The sequence below is a fragment of the Poecilia mexicana genome, unplaced genomic scaffold (genome assembly GCF_051168715.1).
Source record: "Poecilia mexicana isolate PSO_F unplaced genomic scaffold, ASM5116871v1 scaffold_6, whole genome shotgun sequence".
Taxonomy (NCBI): domain Eukaryota; kingdom Metazoa; phylum Chordata; class Actinopteri; order Cyprinodontiformes; family Poeciliidae; genus Poecilia; species Poecilia mexicana.
Window position 1 is genome coordinate 26,770,639 of NW_028263375.1, and position 18,529 is coordinate 26,789,167.

An 18,529-nucleotide genomic window follows, 5' to 3' on the forward strand; every position below is an offset into this window, starting at 1 on the left:
TGTTGCCCTTTTCTATAACTGCCTTTGTTCCATTTTAGCACAAAAATGTATCTTAGATATATTTTAAGTTGTGCTTTTGTTTTGTTTTTTTGGCAATTTCAAATTTACTAAACTCTAAGTACAAACTTGAAAAACATGTTGTATGTTAAAAATAGTTCACATATTGATTAGCCTGACTCCAGCGACACTGAAGTCAACATTTACACTCTCAGTGTCCATTAATTTCACCATGGGATTAACTGACCTTTCTATGACCTTGTCTGATTGGTGCGGCTTGTTTTCTCATGACTGTTTGTTCAATTCTGCATCACATATCATAAATGTAATGATTCCTTTGTCATAACAATCCCAGGTTTCACTTTTGGTTACAAATATTTCTGTCTTTATTACCCCCACTGTGTCAGTTTGTCACCAAATATACATGTAGTGGTATAGAAATGTATGTAATTCTACAAATAGTTTCCAGGTGAGGAGTTCCGGTTCTTAGGTGGGCGTGGTGTATATAAGGGAGCTGCAGCGCTCATTCAGCATGTGTCGTCTTTGTGCTCCCACTGTGTGGTTTGTGTCCGGTGGAATCTGGCAGCGGAAAGCAACAAATTGCTGGCTGGTGCATGTTGTGCTGACGATCTGGTGGTAAAACGCCTCAGCGCTGCGCTCCTCTTCCTCGGTCTGCGAGTGTGTGTGTGTGTGTGCGTGTTTGTGGATCGGCAGTTGGACCATTGCTGCTCTGTCTACGTTCGTTTCCCGGATCTGCTCTGTCTACGTTCGTTTCCCGGATCTGCTCTGTCTACGTTCGTTTCCCGGATCTGCTCTGTCTACGTTCGTTTCCCGGATCTGCTCTGTCTACGTTCGTTTCCCGGATCTGCTCTGTCTACGTTCGTTTCCCGGATCTGCTCTGTCTACGTTCGTTTCCCGGATCTGCTCTGTCTACGTTCGTTTCCCGGATCTGCTCTGTCTGCATCCGTTTTCCGGACCTGCTCTGCTCCTGTCTACGTTTATCTCCCGGATTTCGGCACAATTGTTTTTAAAGTTGGACTGTGGCGTTATCCGCCCTCATTAAAGCGGTGTTTGGGGTGTGGCGTCAGCGCGCCCATTTCACCTCTCGCTGCGGTGCGGCAAGAGGACCACGCCTGGGCCTGATGTTTTAACTTGTATTATCTGTTTTCTATTTCTTTTACTTATTTTGTCTACAGCCTTTTTTTTTGTTCTTTATTTAGTCAGGGCTGATATTATTCTTTTTGAGATTATTATATTGGTTAACTGTCTGTTTTTGTTTGCAGTTGCTGAGGCCCGGTGGCGGTGTTGGTGTGGTGACGGTGTCCTCCTCGTCTGTGTGCTGTGATTTTTGAGTTTGGGGTGTCTCACTGCGTCTGGTGTTAAAAGGTTTTTTTTTGGTTTGCTGTGTTTGGTGGAGGTCGTCCCCATAGCGCCCCCTCCGGCCGGTAACCTCAGCTGCTGCAGTTTTTTTATTTTCTTTTGACTTATTTGGATTTATTGTGTCATTTTTAAAAAAAAAGAATTTAATAAAACTACTTTTATAACTGTGAACTGTCTCAGATGTTTTAAATCCCTGCATAACCGAACCTGTGTGCCTCCGACGAGAGGTAATATTCCCTGGGTGAAATTCCCAGGGTGGCGTTGTTGAGCAACCTATTAGAACTAAAATCCCACAAAACCCGAACTACCATCTAGTGTCGCCACATTTTTGGCGTTGTTGGCAGGATTATGCTTTTTATGAACATCTGAGACCAGTGTTTGTGTTTTTCAATATTTGTGTTTGTGTATTTTTTTTTTCTTTTTTTTCCCTTTTTTTCTTTTTGTGCAGATTGACCGATCCAGAAACAGAGCAGCAGTGGTTCCATGTAGAGCTTCAAAGTGGTGGGTGAGGTCTTAATAGTTTAACCTTAGGTTGTTTTTTTTTTGCACTGCAGTAATCATAAGCTTGCTATAATGGAAGAAGAAATTCAGGAACTTAAGGACCTGGTAGCAAGCTTAAGAGCTGACAACGAGCAGTTGCGACAGGGTCAGGCTAGCTTGGGTGCTCAACCGTCCACTTCTTCGGCATCGGCTAATGCCCCTCCTACGCCTAGTCTCCCTGTAGCAGAGAGACTGATTTTTGTGCCTAGGGATAGGAAATGTCCCATCTTTAGAGGAAGGACAGGCATAGGATTGAGTGAGTGGATGGAGGAAGCAAAGGTGTGTATGAGAGCGCGACATCTATCTGTTGCTGACCAAGCATTTTTCCTGTTCGATCATTTGGATGGAGAGGCTAGGAATGAAATAAAGTATCGCTCTAGTGCAGAGAGAGAGGACCCTGCTAAAGTGTTTGAAATCTTACAAGAATTGTATGGCTGCTCAGAGTCATATGTTGCTCTCCAAGAGGCCTTCTTTTCCAGAGGACAACAAGAGGGGGAGAGTCTTCAGGAGTTCTCCCTCGCATTAATGGGTCTTATGGAGAAGGTAAAGCAACGCGCACCTGCTGGTATGTTGAATTCTGAGACGCTGCTAAGAGATCAGTTTGTTGAGCAGGTGTTGGATGGTTCCCTGCGTCGTGAGCTGAAGCAGCTGGTGCGCGCGAGGCCGGACAGCACTTTGCTTGATGTTAGGACTGCAGCAATACAGTGGGAGCGCGAAGGGGTACCTCATCCTGTGAGAAGCCGTAGTCAGTCGGTTCCTTCAGTTTATGGTGTCCAGTATGGGGTTCATGGTGGTCCTCAGGTAGCTTCTTTGACATCAGCAACAGAAATGAGTCAGATGAGGGAAATGCTAAAGCGTCAGCAAGAGCAGCTCCAACAGCTTAGTGAGAGCATTTCTCAGTTGCAGAATTTCCGTCGTACTAACCGTCCACCCTTTGCTGGTCCAGTTATCTGTAGGCGGTGTAATCAGCCTGGTCATTTTGCACGAGAGTGTGATGGGGTGCGTGCCCCTCGTCGAACCCAAGTTCAGTCAGATTCAGCTACTCGGCCCCATTCTGCTTCAGCGGCGGAAAACTAGTTCCCACCGAACTGCAGAGCCACAGTTTAGGTGGGGGTGCTACTGGCTCACAAGCCGTTATTGGGAGTTTGGGTGCTTCTAAATTGATCTCAGCTTGTCCTCATGCAGATGTAATCATGGGTGGTGTAACAGTCGCATGTTTAGTGGATACTGGTTCAATGGTGTCCACGGTCTCTGAAAGCTTTTTTCGTCAGCATATGGAGTCTTGGGGTTTGGAGCGTCTCCATTCGTGTCATTGGTTGGAGCTTAGAGCTGCCAATGGTCTTAAGATTCCTTATATTGGCTATTTAGAACTTGATGTACAACTCTGTGGCAAATTGATTCCCCACTGTGGTGTTTTGGTTGTTCAGGACCCTTGTGGTGAGCTCCCAACTAAGGTCCCAGGTGTTTTGGGGATGAATGTGATCAGGAAGTGTTATCAGGAACTGTTTGGGCTGCATGGTGTAGCTTGGTCTTCTGTGCCTGGTGTTTCTGAGACCCCTCAGTCCGTCATGCAGGCACTGCAGCAGTGTCAGTCTGCCTCCTTACAAGAGCCTCATAGTCCTGGAAGGGTTAAGGTCAGGGGTAAAAAGGGCTGTCGGATTCCTGGTGGAGTCATGAAAATTGTGGCTGCCACATGTTCTGATGGGTACTCAGGCTCTACTGCTCTGTTTGAACCCTTAGAGTCCGGATTGCCTTCTGGTTTGCTTGCTTCCCCTGCCTTGGTTCCAGTAATCAGGGGTACAGCTTATGTGCCCATTATTAATGTTGGTTTGACTGAAGTGGTGTTATACCCTCGCACTGTTGTTGGCACACTGAATGTTGTTAATGTGGTGAGTCTCCCGGCAGGAATTACTGAAGTCCCAGCAAAAGTAGCCAGGATGGGGTGCCAGACGGCTTCAGTTGGTGTGCAACAGCAGGTGAAGGACTTGGATTTGTCGTCTTTGTCTGTGGAAGAACAAGGTCAGGTGAGATCATTGCTCCATCAGTACATGACAGTTTTCTCATCTCATGATGGTGACCTGGGCTGTACTAGTCTGATAGCTCATGACATTCCTTTGGTTGACGATGTCCCAGTTAAACAACGCTATAGGCGTATTCCCCCTTCTGATTATGAGGTGGTGAAGGACCATATCAACCAATTGCTGACTTCACAGATCATTAGAGAGAGTAGCAGCCCGTATGCTTCTCCAATAGTATTAGTGAGAAAGAAAGATGGAAGTATTCGGATGTGTGTTGACTATAGACAGTTAAATAGCAAGACCCGAAAAGACTCTTTTCCTCTCCCACGAATAGAAGAGTCATTGGATGCCTTGTCTGGTGCATGTTGGTTTTCCACCCTTGATTTGGCTAGTGGGTATAATCAGGTTCCAGTTGTGGAGGCAGATCGTCCAAAAACTGCCTTTTGTACTCCCTTTGGGCTGTTTGAATGGAACCGGATGCCTTTTGGGCTCTGCAATGCGCCTAGTACCTTTCAACGGTTAATGCAGCGGATTTTTGGGGATCAACAGTGCCAGTCTGTTTTGTTATATCTTGATGACATTGTTGTTTTCTCTTCAAGTGTGGATCAACATCTGGAGCGCTTGAAGGTGGTGCTGGATCGACTTCTACAACAGGGGCTTAAGGCAAAGCTCAGTAAATGTTCCTTTTTTCAAAAAGAGGTACGTTATTTAGGACATGTGATCTCTGGTGAAGGGGTTGCCACAGATCCTAGTAAAGTTGAAGTTGTAGCTAACTGGCCAACTCCCGCTAAAGCTTCAGAACTTCGGTCATTCCTTGGCTTTGCCAGTTATTACCGTCGTTTTGTGGAAGGTTTTGCAAAACTGGCAGCTCCTTTGCATAGAGTTGTGGCTCAGTGTGCTGGTGCCAAAGCTGGTAAGAAATCAGATTGTGGACTTGCTGCATGTTGGACTGATGAGTGTCAAAAGAGCTTTGAAATCCTGAAGGCTAAGCTAACAACAACACCAGTGTTAGCCTATGCAGATTTCACTCAGCCATTTATCCTGGAGGTTGATGCCAGCCATGGTGGCCTGGGAGCAGTCCTCTCTCAGATGCAAGGAGGCAAGGTGAGACCGATTGCTTATGCCAGTCGAGGCTTGAGACCCACAGAGCGAAACATGGCAAATTACAGCTCCATGAAGCTTGAGTTTCTGGCCCTTAAGTGGGCCATGACTGACAAGTTTAGAGAGTATCTGTTGGGGAACAAATGTATTGTCTACACTGATAACAACCCTCTCAGTCATCTGTCCACCGCTAAATTGGCTGCCACTGAACAGAGGTGGGCTGCTCAGCTAGCATCTTTTGATTTTGAGATCAAGTACCGGTCAGGTCGGAGTAACACCAATGCTGATGCGCTTTCTCGCCAGCATCCACCTGACCTACCAGATGTGAAAGTCATGCTTCCGGGTACAGCTATGCCTAGAGCATTGCAGGAAGCTTTGGGGTTTGAAACAGTTGAGGCAACCCAAGCAGTCGTTGCAGTTTTGCCACAGCATACTACAGCTGAACTTTGTGCTTTGCAGCAGGCGGATCCTGTTTTACAGGACGTGTTGGTGTTTTGGAAGAAAGGACAGCATCCTAGTCGAGAGGAGCGAGCCCAGCTGTCTTCATCCACGTTGGTTCTGCTTCGACAGTGGAACCGGTTTGTCGAGAGAGATGGAGTTCTCTATCGAAAGGTATTTAGGTCCGACGGTGGTGATGTTGTGTTTCAGTTGGTGTTACCAAGTGTGCTAATTAAGGATGTTCTGACCCAAGTTCATGAAGAACATGGTCACCAGGGAGTGGAGCGAACTTTGGCGCTCTTACGGTCCCGGTGTTACTGGCCTCATATGGCCTCTGATGTGGCCCAATGGTGCCAGGCTTGTGAGAGGTGCCAGGTGGCAAAGGATGTCCACCCTAAAGCTTATGGTAACATGGGACATTTATTAGCATCACGTCCTAATGAAATTTTGGCTATTGATTATACCACCTTAGAGCCCACTCAGAATGGCTTAGAAAATGTTTTGGTCTTGACAGATGTTTTTAGTAAATATACTGTTGCTGTCCCCACACGGGATCAGCGAGCGGCCACTGTGGCTAAGGTTTTGGTGTCTGAATGGTTTTATAAGTTTGGTGTTCCAGCTCGGTTGCACTCCGACCAGGGTCGTAACTTTGAGAGCTCACTTATCCAGCAGCTGTGTAGCTTGTATGGTATTGTAAAATCACGCACCACTCCATATCACCCAGAAGGAAATGGCCAATGTGAGCGTTTTAATCGGACGCTGCACAATCTGTTAAGGACGCTGCCTGTGTCTCGGAAGAGAGATTGGCATGCCTGTTTGCCCCAGGTTCTTTATTGTTATAATACAACTCCTCACCAATCTACTGGAGAGTCACCTTTCCTTTTAATGTTTGGTCAGGAACCTAGACTGCCCCTAGATTTCCTGTTGGGTAGAGTTGAGAGTCCAGTTGGTGGTTCTGTCCATGAGTGGGTTCAAGAGCATCAAGCTCGTTTGCAGGTAGCCTTTGATGGGGCTAGAGAGCACCTGAAACATGCTGCAGATCGCCGAAGGCAGGCCCATGAGACTCAGGTGAAACATCTGCCATTAAAAGAAGGTCAATTTGTGTTTTTGCGTGACTTTACTGCTAGGGGGCCTCATAAGACCAGGGACCGATGGAGCTCTGTCAAGTATAAAGTGTTGAGGGCACCAAAGGACGATGGCTCTGTTTATACCATTGCACCTATGAATGACCAGACTAAAGTAAGACAGGTACACCGTACCATGCTGAAGCCTGTGGTTGGTGTTGTTCCTCCTGATCACATTCCTCCTCACAACTTGCCTTCTGTAGAAGAAGGACTGTCTGAGGATAATGGCCCATTTGATTATGATCTGTTTGTTTGTGAACAGCAACCCCTGGTGGTTGCTTCTGACTTACCTTCTAGTAGATCACAGCCTCAAGCTGCATCCCAGGAACCAGGGTCACCATGTGAACCAGTTGTATCCGCTGAACCCTCTACATCTGTGACTGTTCCACCTGTCAGCTGTCCTGAGCCAGTGGCCTTACGTCGTTCCAAACGACAAACTGCTGGACAACATTCTAATGTGTACCATCTCCCACGGCCAGCAGGAGATGCTCTTCCTGGAGGCTCTTCTGCATCCATGTCAAGTGTATCAGCTTTTAGACCTTGGATCTGATAGTTCCAGTTTTGAATTGGCCATCGTCGGGTCGACGATGCAAGAAGGGGGGGTAGAATGTAGTGGTATAGAAATGTATGTAATTCTACAAATAGTTTCCAGGTGAGGAGTTCCGGTTCTTAGGTGGGCGTGGTGTATATAAGGGAGCTGCAGCGCTCATTCAGCATGTGTCGTCTTTGTGCTCCCACTGTGTGGTTTGTGTCCGGTGGAATCTGGCAGCGGAAAGCAACAAATTGCTGGCTGGTGCATGTTGTGCTGACGATCTGGTGGTAAAACGCCTCAGCGCTGCGCTCCTCTTCCTCGGTCTGCGAGTGTGTGTGTGTGTGTGTGTGTGCGTGTTTGTGGATCGGCAGTTGGACCATTGCTGCTCTGTCTACGTTCGTTTCCCGGATCTGCTCTGTCTACGTTCGTTTCCCGGATCTGCTCTGTCTACGTTCGTTTCCCGGATCTGCTCTGTCTGCATCCGTTTTCCGGACCTGCTCTGCTCCTGTCTACGTTTATCTCCCGGATTTCGGCACAATTGTTTTTAAAGTTGGACTGTGGCGTTATCCGCCCTCATTAAAGCGGTGTTTGGGGTGTGGCGTCAGCGCGCCCATTTCACCTCTCGCTGCGGTGCGGCAAGAGGACCACGCCTGGGCCTGATGTTTTAACTTGTATTATCTGTTTTCTATTTCTTTTACTTATTTTGTCTACAGCCTTTTTTTTTGTTCTTTATTTAGTCAGGGCTGATATTATTCTTTTTGAGATTATTATATTGGTTAACTGTCTGTTTTTGTTTGCAGTTGCTGAGGCCCGGTGGCGGTGTTGGTGTGGTGACGGTGTCCTCCTCGTCTGTGTGCTGTGATTTTTGAGTTTGGGGTGTCTCACTGCGTCTGGTGTTAAAAGGTTTTTTTTTGGTTTGCTGTGTTTGGTGGAGGTCGTCCCCATAGCGCCCCCTCCGGCCGGTAACCTCAGCTGCTGCAGTTTTTTTATTTTCTTTTGACTTATTTGGATTTATTGTGTCATTTTTAAAAACATTTTTTAAAAAAAAGAATTTAATAAAACTACTTTTATAACTGTGAACTGTCTCAGATGTTTTAAATCCCTGCATAACCGAACCTGTGTGCCTCCGACGAGAGGTAATATTCCCTGGGTGAAATTCCCAGGGTGGCGTTGTTGAGCAACCTATTAGAACTAAAATCCCACAAAACCCGAACTACCATCTAGTGTCGCCACATACATATTTGTTTAAAAAATTACACAGGAAACTCTCCACACAGAAAAAAGGACGTTTCTGTTGTTTTCTTCTTTATTATCATCACGATGCCAGCTTTTCATTCATCTGAGCTAAAACACACACTGCGGATTTAAAGGAAGCGAACTTTATGCAAGTGGACTTCCTTGTTGCCTCAGATCTTACTACTAGTAACTACTGTTGCAGTTTTATTTTGGCACCAGAGTGCAAACAGAAAAGCAAGGGAGTCACAATGTTTGAAAAGCCCTCATAGCTTACAAAAGTTTAGTGTCATCTATGATTTTTTAAAGAGATTGCAATCACAACAATGGGCACAACAATGGAGAGAACAATGACTAGTGATGCCAGGACGGTCGCCACGATGTTAAGAGTCCGAGCGGTGGAGGCGTGACGTCTGGCTCCGTCCTGCTCTCCAAACATCTTCAGGTCTCTGGCCTGAAAGCAGAAAACATATATACTGTATTAATAACAGGTTCATACTGAGAACATCTGGTTCTCCCTTATTGCCTGCTGCATCTTTGGGACTTTTATCTCTGATTTACCAAATCACACATTGATTTATTTATTGATTTATTTATTTTTAGAAAAACACACACTCTTTCAAAGTAAAAAATAGAAAGTTAAAATACATTTTTAGTCAATTTAGCCTTTTGATGCACCCAGTTTTGAGGTCTTAATCTGTTTTTTTAACCAGGTTCAGTAGAAAGGCCATCCATACCATTGAACTACCTTGATGTTTGAGTTTTGTGAAATTAACCTATCAAACTGTGATTTAAAGTTATATGTCTCTAATCCTGAATTATCCAGATTAATCAAATTAGTCTCTAGATTTTAACAAATTTGTCCAAACTGCATAAAACCCATTTACCAAAAAGAGAATCAGAAGCCAATTTGAACACTCTTCATGATTTCTGTCCTTTTCAAAGACGCGTAATTTAAGACAAATTAAAGAGAAACTATTAGCATAAACTCACCTTGACAGAATAAATGAGAGCCGCCAATCCAAGACAGAAAATATTTCCATAGACGAAGCTGCACAGCGACCAGACCAGATAATCTCTTGTGGGCTCAGTGGGGACGTTCACCACTGTGTGCTGAACTCCTGCGGGACGCCCAGGCTGTCCAGGGTACGCCTCGTTGGCGTAAACAGGATACATGGCTCTCTGCTCTGTTGCAGATGGTAGGTGGATCTGAAGAGTTTCTTGAAGTACTGTCACATTACTTGGAGTAGACGTACTTTTTATGGTGGTTGTGTGGAAATTGTTACCTCTGAACAAAAGAAGAAGTGCAAAACACAGTGAGTACGATTGCCAAAACGTTTTGTGAAAGCACCATTATGATCCTTTATTCAACTCAAACAAGGTTTCGCAAATCACAAGGCAGGCTGTAAAATGTTAAAATATTCTGCTTTTAATGTGAAATAATCTAGTCCATGTTTGAGGAGGTTAATTATTGATGTCCTTAAATGTGAGCAAATTAAACATGCTGGAAAATGAGGCAGAGTCGTCCTTTATCCACATCTGAAATTTGGATCTGCAATCTCAAGCCAACTTCAGCTCTGTATTACACTACATGTTTATGTTTGACATCATGTTAGATCAATCAGATCAATCAATCAAATTTTATTTGTGTATACCAAAAAACACGTCCATATTTGCGCTGAACCACCCCCCTCCGCCCTGCATGAAATGGTTCGTTCCTGCTTGGAGCGCTTCACCGTGAAGATGTTCAGCTGCAGACAGTGGAAGACACAAACTACTGTGGCAGTTACTATGCTGCTAAGAAAACTTTGTGAGTTTTTAAGGAAAAAAACTTACAAAGATATTCATATAATTAACTTGTCCCTTGTACCTTTTGCCACTTAACAACAGATGAGTCAGCAGCAGCTCTAATCCATGTCCCTCCTGACCTGTTCTCTCCTGAGTGAAATTAAAACTGCAGTATGTCACTTTTATAAAAAATTTTAAAAAATCCACATACGTGTTAAAACTGTCATTATGTTGGACATTATGGTATGAGAGGTAATCTGTGAAAAATCTATTTCCTCTGCCTTCTCCCAGTGCTCTCTAAAAACTACTAGAGAGCACTGGGAGGAGAGGCAGGAGAGTTTTAGTGCTGTCAATCACAATCTTATGTGGCTCATCCTTCCTCCCCCTTGCTCTGTGCTATTCTGTAGATAGCACAACCTGTTGCAAATGCTCAGTCTAGTTAGCATAGCTACCAGTGATGGCAGATAAACGATTTTCCTGTAATGATAAGTTGTTTCTCCACCATTAGCACTTTTGGCAGTGAATGAATGAGGTTGATTGACAGCACTAAGACCCTCCTATTGGTTCTGATTGGTTGTTTTGGTCAAAACGATGCAGTACTTTAGCTAGCCATAGTAGTTCAGGGAGGAGATTGATTGTTTTCACAGATTATCTGTCTCATAACAAACTGCTACGACGTGGTGACAGCTTTAACAAATATGGAGAAAACATATGTTTTTGATTAAAGTTATGTACTGCAGCTTCAATAAAATGCAACTACATAGCATTTTTTGAGAAGTCTGGATTGGTTTATGTGTATTTTGCATGTTGCCTATGACTGTTGCTCATGGGCAGACATTTCAGTAATCTAAAACTAATAGAAACAAATTAAGCAACCTGCATACTGTATGCAGACTGAATTTTACTCTTGCATGTAAAATTCATGAGCAGTAAACATTGTACTTGTTATCAGTATTGGACCAAAGAAAGCAAGGCAGTTGCAAGCCTTTGAAATTGTGACACTTTTGATGGGTCAGATAGACTCAAGAAATTGTAACAGCAGTTGCGTGAGGGGGGCCCAATTTAATTTTATTTCAGGGGGCCCAGGATTCCTGGCAGCGCCCCTGCTCACAGATATTGTATGGCAGCCATCTTTCTTGATAAAGTTTGTTTAAAGAAACAAGACTGGTCCTAATAAAGCAGGTGACCAGGCATGCTAGTTGCTAGCTTATCCAAAGCTGGCTTCAGAATGGATATAACATCAATGGCCTTGATCAATATTGATTTACTATCTCTTTTTTTCATTTACTAAAATCATACTTGACCCAGTTTTTCTCATTCTATTGAGATTTGGAGCCTGGAAATTTTGTTCCTCTAAAGCATTTTCGTTTTGGACCTTATCAAAACTCTGACTGTTCTTAAAAGGCCGGCTGTGCCAGAATGTATTGATAAAGCCCATTAAACTGCTAAGATGTCAATAAACAGCCGGTTGGTTCAGCATTCAATAAGTGTTTCTTAAAATTATATACTATTGAACAATATTTTCACACTGATCAATGAGAAAATTTGTTGTCAGAGTGCATCGCACAGATCTCCTCCTGCGGCTCCACAACTCAGATGGCAGCTGCACAGATTTGTGACATTTATCATAATATTCATAATTATAATGGCGTTTAGTTGTGCAACTTTACAGACTCAGTCATTCGTGGCTGTTTTCACGTTTTTTGCCTTGTTCATATTAATCTCGATGTTTGCAGTTTTCTGGAGTGCAACGCAAAACTCGACGTCATTCAGAGGTAATATATTAACTTCACATTAAAAGACACAGCGGGACGGATCATCCGGGAAATGAGGGACAGGGAGAGTCTGACTAAAACTCTCTGTATGACAGACAACTTTTGGGGCTTGCTATGTGTCTCTGCTTATTTCCAAGCCCAAATAAGCAATTTCAAGTTCAAAAACAAGTCCAAAACCGCAACCCGCGACTCATTAAATTTGCAAGCCCAATGCTGCTTATAATAATCGGGCTTGGCGACAGAAACTCAAAATAGTTCTTTTTTTCCAGCAACAAAATGCGCATCTCCCTCCTCCCTCCAGAAATTGTTTACTTCTGTCGCTGCTGATAACTGTCGCATAGAAACGGCAGTCATTCGAGGAAATAAGGCTCTCCTCGCCAACCGGAGTCGGACTGTTTTGTTGACGTTCTGTTTAGTGCAGCTCCATCTAGTGGATGCATAACGTAACTCCAGCCTCTACTTTAGCGTCTGTTCTATGCGCCTTATAATGCAGTGCGCCTTATATATGAAAAAAGTTTTGAAATAGGCCATTCATTGAAGGTGCGCCTTATAATCCGGTGCACCTTATAGTGCAGAAAATACGGTGCAAAAGAAAATAGTAACGTACAGTGATTTGTAACTTTAATCTGATTACTGGATTTGAAATAGCTACGCGTTAGATTACTTGTTACTGAAAAAGTGGTCTGACACGTTACTGACATCACTGGTCAGGACAATAACTTGACATCGAGTCAAGTCATGTTTTTGGCCAATTTTGCTCCGGTGGTCTTTATTCCACAGTAGATACACAGTTTCCCGTCATTTGCAATTAATTCATTTGTGACCACAATGTCTTTGCAGAAGATGTGATGTTTTACCCCTATTGTCAATTGCAGCTTTGTTTTCAAAAAGTTTGCGTTTTAAGCTTCAACTTTATATTATTTAAAATCCATTTCCTTTCAGTTTCACAGTAGTTGCTGGCAGGCGGTTTAGATCATACCTCAACAGTTTGATTATTCCTTTTCTATATTTATTTAAGGCACGAAGGATGACATTTAATAGTACTTACCATATTTTCTTGCCATTTGTTTTTCAACTGAATAAAAACAGGAAACAAATGGAAACCGGTACTGTTGGCATTAAGAAATAGATTTAGAAATATCCTCCTAGAGTTTCACAGTAGGAAAATTCCAGTGTGCAGACAATAAATTAGAAGTAAGCAGACAAAGACATATTTAAACTAATGTAAAATATATCTATATATATATATATATATATATATATATATATATATATATATATATATATATAAATAGCACACTGTGTTTAAAAGAAATGTACAACTACGAACGGTCATTTAACAAAAACAAAATACACGTCCTTGTGTATTTGTGCATGAAAAACAACAAACTACTTCATTACAGAAAAATATGAACAACTGCAAATGACAGCAGGGATTTAAAAACTCATTGAGTTTGTTGGGAACAGAGATGGTTATAAAGTCTTGCAGCAGCCAGGAGGAAGGATCTGCAGTGATGCTCTTTTGTGCGCCTAAGATGGAGCAGTCTGTCACTGAAGACACTCCCATTATCATTAAACAACAGGATAATTTTGAGCTACTTCACCTGGTTTATGTGATCTTCTGAAACATCAGCGGCTCAAAAAATATAGAAATATCACCTAAAATGTACAATTTCACATTCTTAGAGATCCACTGCAGAGATCCACGGCTCAGGTGAGAGAATCTGTTGCCATGACAACTATGAGTTCAGCCCTCCACAAACCAATCTGGCCTCTCTGGTAGAGTGTGCAGGAAGAAGTCCGTGTTTGAAAGAGAACCATGTAAAGTCCAGTTTGAAGGCCTTACTTGCCTCTGGGAAACCCTCTGAATATTTCATGTTTTTTGAGCAAAGAATAACTTTTTTAATGTGGTTTAAAAGCTAGACTTGGAAGAAGATTGAAGAAATTTGTGACCGAGAAACAGGAAGTGCTGAAAAGCTAAAGCCTAAAGTCGTCACCAGGGGGAACCTGGAAATTATGAGCAATGAGACGAGTACAAGCCAGTGTAATTAATATGATATAAATGTTATGATTCATTTGTCATAATTTTATTTTTTACATTTAGATTTTTGTTTTTATTGTCCTCACTTTGTCAATTCGTGACCAGATATGTTTTTGGTTTAAAAAGTGACACAGGAGGCTACACACAAAATAAATTACACTGCTGTGTCTTATAGAGTACAGGATTGTTTTTATAATCATCATGATGCAAGCTTTTCATTCTGAGCTAAAACACACTTTGCAGATTTTAAGCAAGTGAACTTTATTCAAATGAAGTTCTTTGATGCCTCAGATCTTACTACTTGTACGACTGTTACAATTTTATTTAAGGCACCAAAGTAAAAACAGAAAAGCAGACGATTCATGGTGTTTGAAAACCCCTCATACCACACAAAAGTTACTAATAGCGATATCTGTAATAGCTTGCAGTGTTTGCAATTATAGCAATGGGCACAACAATGGAGAGAAAGACGGCTAACGATGTCAGTACAGTCGCCACGATGTTGAGGACCCGAGCAGTGGAGGCGTGACCTCTGGCTCCGTTCTGATCTCCAACCATCTTCCTGTCTCTGGCCTGAAAGCAGAAAAAATATTATTTTAATAACCGATTCATATGGCAAACAAAGAGTTCTCCCTTATTGCCTGCTGTAACTGTGGGACTTTTATCTCTGATTCATCAGATCACACGTTGATTTATTTATTCTTTTTACAAAAACACTCTTTCAAAGTAAAGTATAGAAAGTTTAAAGGTTTTTCAGCCATTTTTAGCCTTTTGATCCACTAAATTTTGGGGTCTTAATCTAGAGTCAGAGTTTCAGTAGATATTTTGTTTATTTTTTCCTTCTTATTCTCTACATATATAATGTGATATATCAGCACCAGGCGCAATTTTCTGTTCCTTTCTCTGTTTTTGAAAACACAAAACCAATAAAACTGTGTTTAAATCAAAAAGAAATTCCTTGATGTTTGAGTTTTGCTAAGCCTCAAAGTCTCATGCTGTAACTTACAGCTATTTGTCTTTAATCCTTAATTATCCAGATTATTCTAATTAGTCTCCAGATTTCTACAAACTGCATACAAATGTCTGAGAAACTATTAGCATAAACTCACCTTGACAGAGTAAATGAGAGCCACCAATCCAAGACAGAAAATATTTCCATAGACCAAGTTCCAGAGCGACCAGACCAGATAATCTGCTGGAGGCTCAGTGGGGACGTTCACTACGGTGTGCTGAACTCCTGTGGGACCCCCAAACTGTCCAGGGGACGCTTCATGTCTCCTGTCCTGCAGTGCGACGGTCTCATCAGGGTAAGGTGCAGAGGAGTAGCCAGGATCCATGACTCTCAGCTCGGCTGCAGGTGGAGGATGATCTGAGCAAGCTGATGAATCCACAGTCGTCTTTGGTTTTCAAGAGGGCCGTGCCTTAACAGTGGAAATTTCAGCACTGAAAAAAAAGTCGGTGTGCAAAAACCACAAGACTTTCATCTCCACTTGCAGCTTTTTAACTTTTTTCTTCTTAATAGTTCACATGTACTTGCTTATGAACATTCAGGGTTAATTGATGGTGAATATTTGCAAACTTAATTTTGCAGAATAATTTAAGGAGTTATTTTCAAAAGTAATTGATTAAACATGGGAGTGAAGATGGACTCATGAAAACAAAAATCAGAGGGCAAAGTTAGTTTCAGTCGGAAATATTCCAGAAAGACCAACAAAATGCAAGAAAGTAGCAAAACTTCACACCCTTCTAAACTAAAAGGTCGGTGAAGCAGGACGTTGATCAGAGTAGCTGTCAAGAGGTCAATCGAAACTTTAGAGGAACTGCAGAGATCCACGGCTCAGGTGAGAGAATCTGTTGCCATGACAACTATGAGTTCAGCCCTCCACAAACCAATCTGGCCTCTCTGGTAGAGTGTGCAGGAAGAAGTCTGTGTTTGAAAGAAACCATGTAAAGTCCAGTTTGAAGGCCTTACTTGCCTCTGGGAAACCCTCTGAATATTTCATGTTTTTTGAGCAAAGAATAACTTTTTTAATGTGGTTTAAAAGCTAGACTTGGAAGAAGATTGAAGAAATTTGTGACCGAGAAACAGGAAGTGCTGAAAAGCTAAAGCCTAAAGTCGTCACCAGGGGGAACCTGGAAATTATGAGCAATGAGACGAGTACAAGCCAGTGTAATTAATATGATATAAATGTTATGATTCATTTGTCATAATTTTATTTTTTACATTTAGATTTTTGTTTTTATTGTCCTCACTTTGTCAATTCGTGACCAGATATGTTTTTGGTTTAAAAAGTGACACAGGAGGCTACACACAAAATAAATTACACTGCTGTGTCTTATAGAGTACAGGATTGTTTTTATAATCATCATGATGCAAGCTTTTCATTCTGAGCTAAAACACACTTTGCAGATTTTAAGCAAGTGAACTTTATTCAAATGACGTTCTTTGATGCCTCAGATCTTACTACTTGTACGACTGTTACAATTTTATTTAAGGCACCAAAGTAAAAACAGAAAAGCAGACGATTCATGGTGTTTGAAAACCCCTCATACCACACAAAAGTTACTAATAGCGATATCTGTAATAGCTTGTAGCACTTGCAATTATAGAAATGGGCACAACAATGGAGAGAAAGACGATTAACGATGTCAGTACAGTCGCCACGATGTTGAAAACCCGAGCAGTGGAGGCGTGACCTCTGGCTCCGACCTGATCTCCAACCATCTTCCTGTCTCTGGCCTGAAAGCAGAAAAAATATTATTTTAATAACCGATTCATATGGCAAACAAAGTTCTCCCTTATTGCCTGCTGTAACTGTGGGACTTTTATCTCTGATTCATCAGATCACACGTTGATTTATTTATTCTTTTTACAAAAACACTCTTTCAAAGTAAAGTATAGAAAGTTTAAAGGTTTTTCAGCCATTTTTAGCCTTTTGATCCACTAAATTTTGGGGTCTTAATCTAGAGTCAGAGTTTCAGTAGATATTTTGTTTATTTCTTCCTTCTGATTCTCTACATATATAATGTGATATATCAGCACCAGGCGCAATTTTCTGTTCCTTTCTCTGTTTTTCGAAAACACAAAACCAATAAAACTTGTCTTTAATCCTTAATTATCCAGATTATTCTAATTAGTCTCCAGATTTCTACAAACTGCATACAACACATTTACCAAAAGAGGAATCAGAAGCCAGTTTGAACACTTCATGATTTCTCTCTCCTTTTTTAAACAATCAAAAAAATGTTGACATTTCAGACAAATGTCTAAGAAAATATTAGCATAAACTCACCTTGACAGAGTAAATGAGAGCCACCAATCCAAAACAGAAAATATTTCCATAGACGAAGTTCCAGAGCGACCAGACCAGATAATCTGCTGGAGGCTCAGTGGGGACGTTCACTACGGTGTGCTGAACTACTGTGGGACCCCCAGACTGTCCAGGGGACGCTTCATGTCTCCTGTCCTGCAGTGCGACGGTCTCATCAGGGTAAGGTGCAGAGGAGTAGCCAGGATCCATGACTCTCAGCTCGGCTGCAGGTGGAGGATGATCTGAGCAAGCTGATGAATCCACAGTCGTCTTTGGTTTTTAAGAGGGCCGTGCCTTAACAGTGGAAATTTCAGCACTGAAAAAAAAGTCGGTGTGCAAAAACCACAAGACTTTCATCTCCACTTACAGCTTCTTACCTTTGTCTTCTTAATAGTTCACATGTGCTTGCTTATGAACGTTCAGGGTTAATTGATGGTGAATCTTTGCAAACTTAATTTTGCAGAATAATTTAAGGAGTTATTTTCAAAAGTAATTGATTAAACATGGGAGTGAAGATGGACTCATGAAAACAAAAATCAGAGGGCAAAGTTAGTTTCAGTCGGAAATATTCCAGAAAGACCAACAAAATGCAAGAAAGTAGCAAAACTTCACACCCTTCTAAACTAAAAGGTCGGTGAAGGAGGACGTTGATCAGAGTAGCTGTCAAGAGGTCAATCGAAACTTTAGAGGAGCTGCAGAGATTCACGGCTCAGGTGAGAGAATCTGTTGCCATGACAACTATGAGTTCAGCCCTCCACAAACCAATCTGGCCTCTCAGGTAGAGTGTGCAGGAAGAAGTCCGTGTTTGAAAGAGAACCATGTAAAGTCCAGTTTGAAGGCCTTACTTGCCTCTGGGAAACCCTTTGAATATTTCATGTTTTTTGAGCAAAGAATAACTTTTTTAATGTGGTTTAAAAGCTAGACTTGGAAGAAGATTGAAGAAATTTGTGACCGAGAAACAGGAAGTGCTGAAAACCTAAAGCCTAAAGTCGCCACCAGGGGGAACCTGGAAATTATGAGCAATGAGACGAGTACAAGCCACTGTAATTAATATGATATAAATGTTATGATTCATTTGTCATAATTTTATTTTTTACATTCAGATTGTTGTTTTTATTGTCCTCACTTTGTCAATTCGTGACCAGATATGTTTTTGGTTTAAAAAGTGACACAAGAGGCTACACACAAAATAAATTACACTGCTGTGTCTTATAGAGTACAGGATTGTTTTTATAATCATCATGATGCAAG

The 18,529-nt window shown here is 42.0% G+C and overlaps 3 protein-coding genes across 3 annotated transcripts; all 3 read right to left on the reverse strand.

Annotated features, from left to right (window-relative positions):
- Positions 1-8,414: 8,414 nt before the first annotated feature.
- LOC106905008 (dispanin subfamily A member 2b-like) lies at positions 8,415-9,609 on the reverse strand. Its single transcript, XM_088006509.1, has 2 exons — positions 9,357-9,609; positions 8,415-8,817 (listed from the first exon to the last, which is right to left on the reverse strand). The coding sequence occupies exons 1-2, from the start codon at positions 9,537-9,539 to the stop codon at positions 8,653-8,655; spliced, it is 348 nt and encodes a 115-aa protein (XP_087862635.1). The 5' UTR covers positions 9,540-9,609; the 3' UTR covers positions 8,415-8,652.
- A 4,360-nt stretch (positions 9,610-13,969) lies between these two features.
- LOC148158730 (interferon-induced transmembrane protein 1-like) lies at positions 13,970-15,357 on the reverse strand. Its single transcript, XM_088006787.1, has 2 exons — positions 15,077-15,357; positions 13,970-14,540 (listed from the first exon to the last, which is right to left on the reverse strand). The coding sequence occupies exons 1-2, from the start codon at positions 15,302-15,304 to the stop codon at positions 14,367-14,369; spliced, it is 402 nt and encodes a 133-aa protein (XP_087862913.1). The 5' UTR covers positions 15,305-15,357; the 3' UTR covers positions 13,970-14,366.
- Positions 15,358-16,136: 779 nt separating this feature from the next.
- On the reverse strand, positions 16,137-17,541 carry LOC148158731 (dispanin subfamily A member 2b-like). Its single transcript, XM_088006510.1, has 2 exons — positions 17,261-17,541; positions 16,137-16,707 (listed from the first exon to the last, which is right to left on the reverse strand). Exons 1-2 carry the CDS (start codon positions 17,486-17,488, stop codon positions 16,534-16,536), a joined length of 402 nt encoding a protein of 133 aa, XP_087862636.1. The 5' UTR covers positions 17,489-17,541; the 3' UTR covers positions 16,137-16,533.
- Between the last annotated feature and the right edge of the window lie 988 nt (positions 17,542-18,529).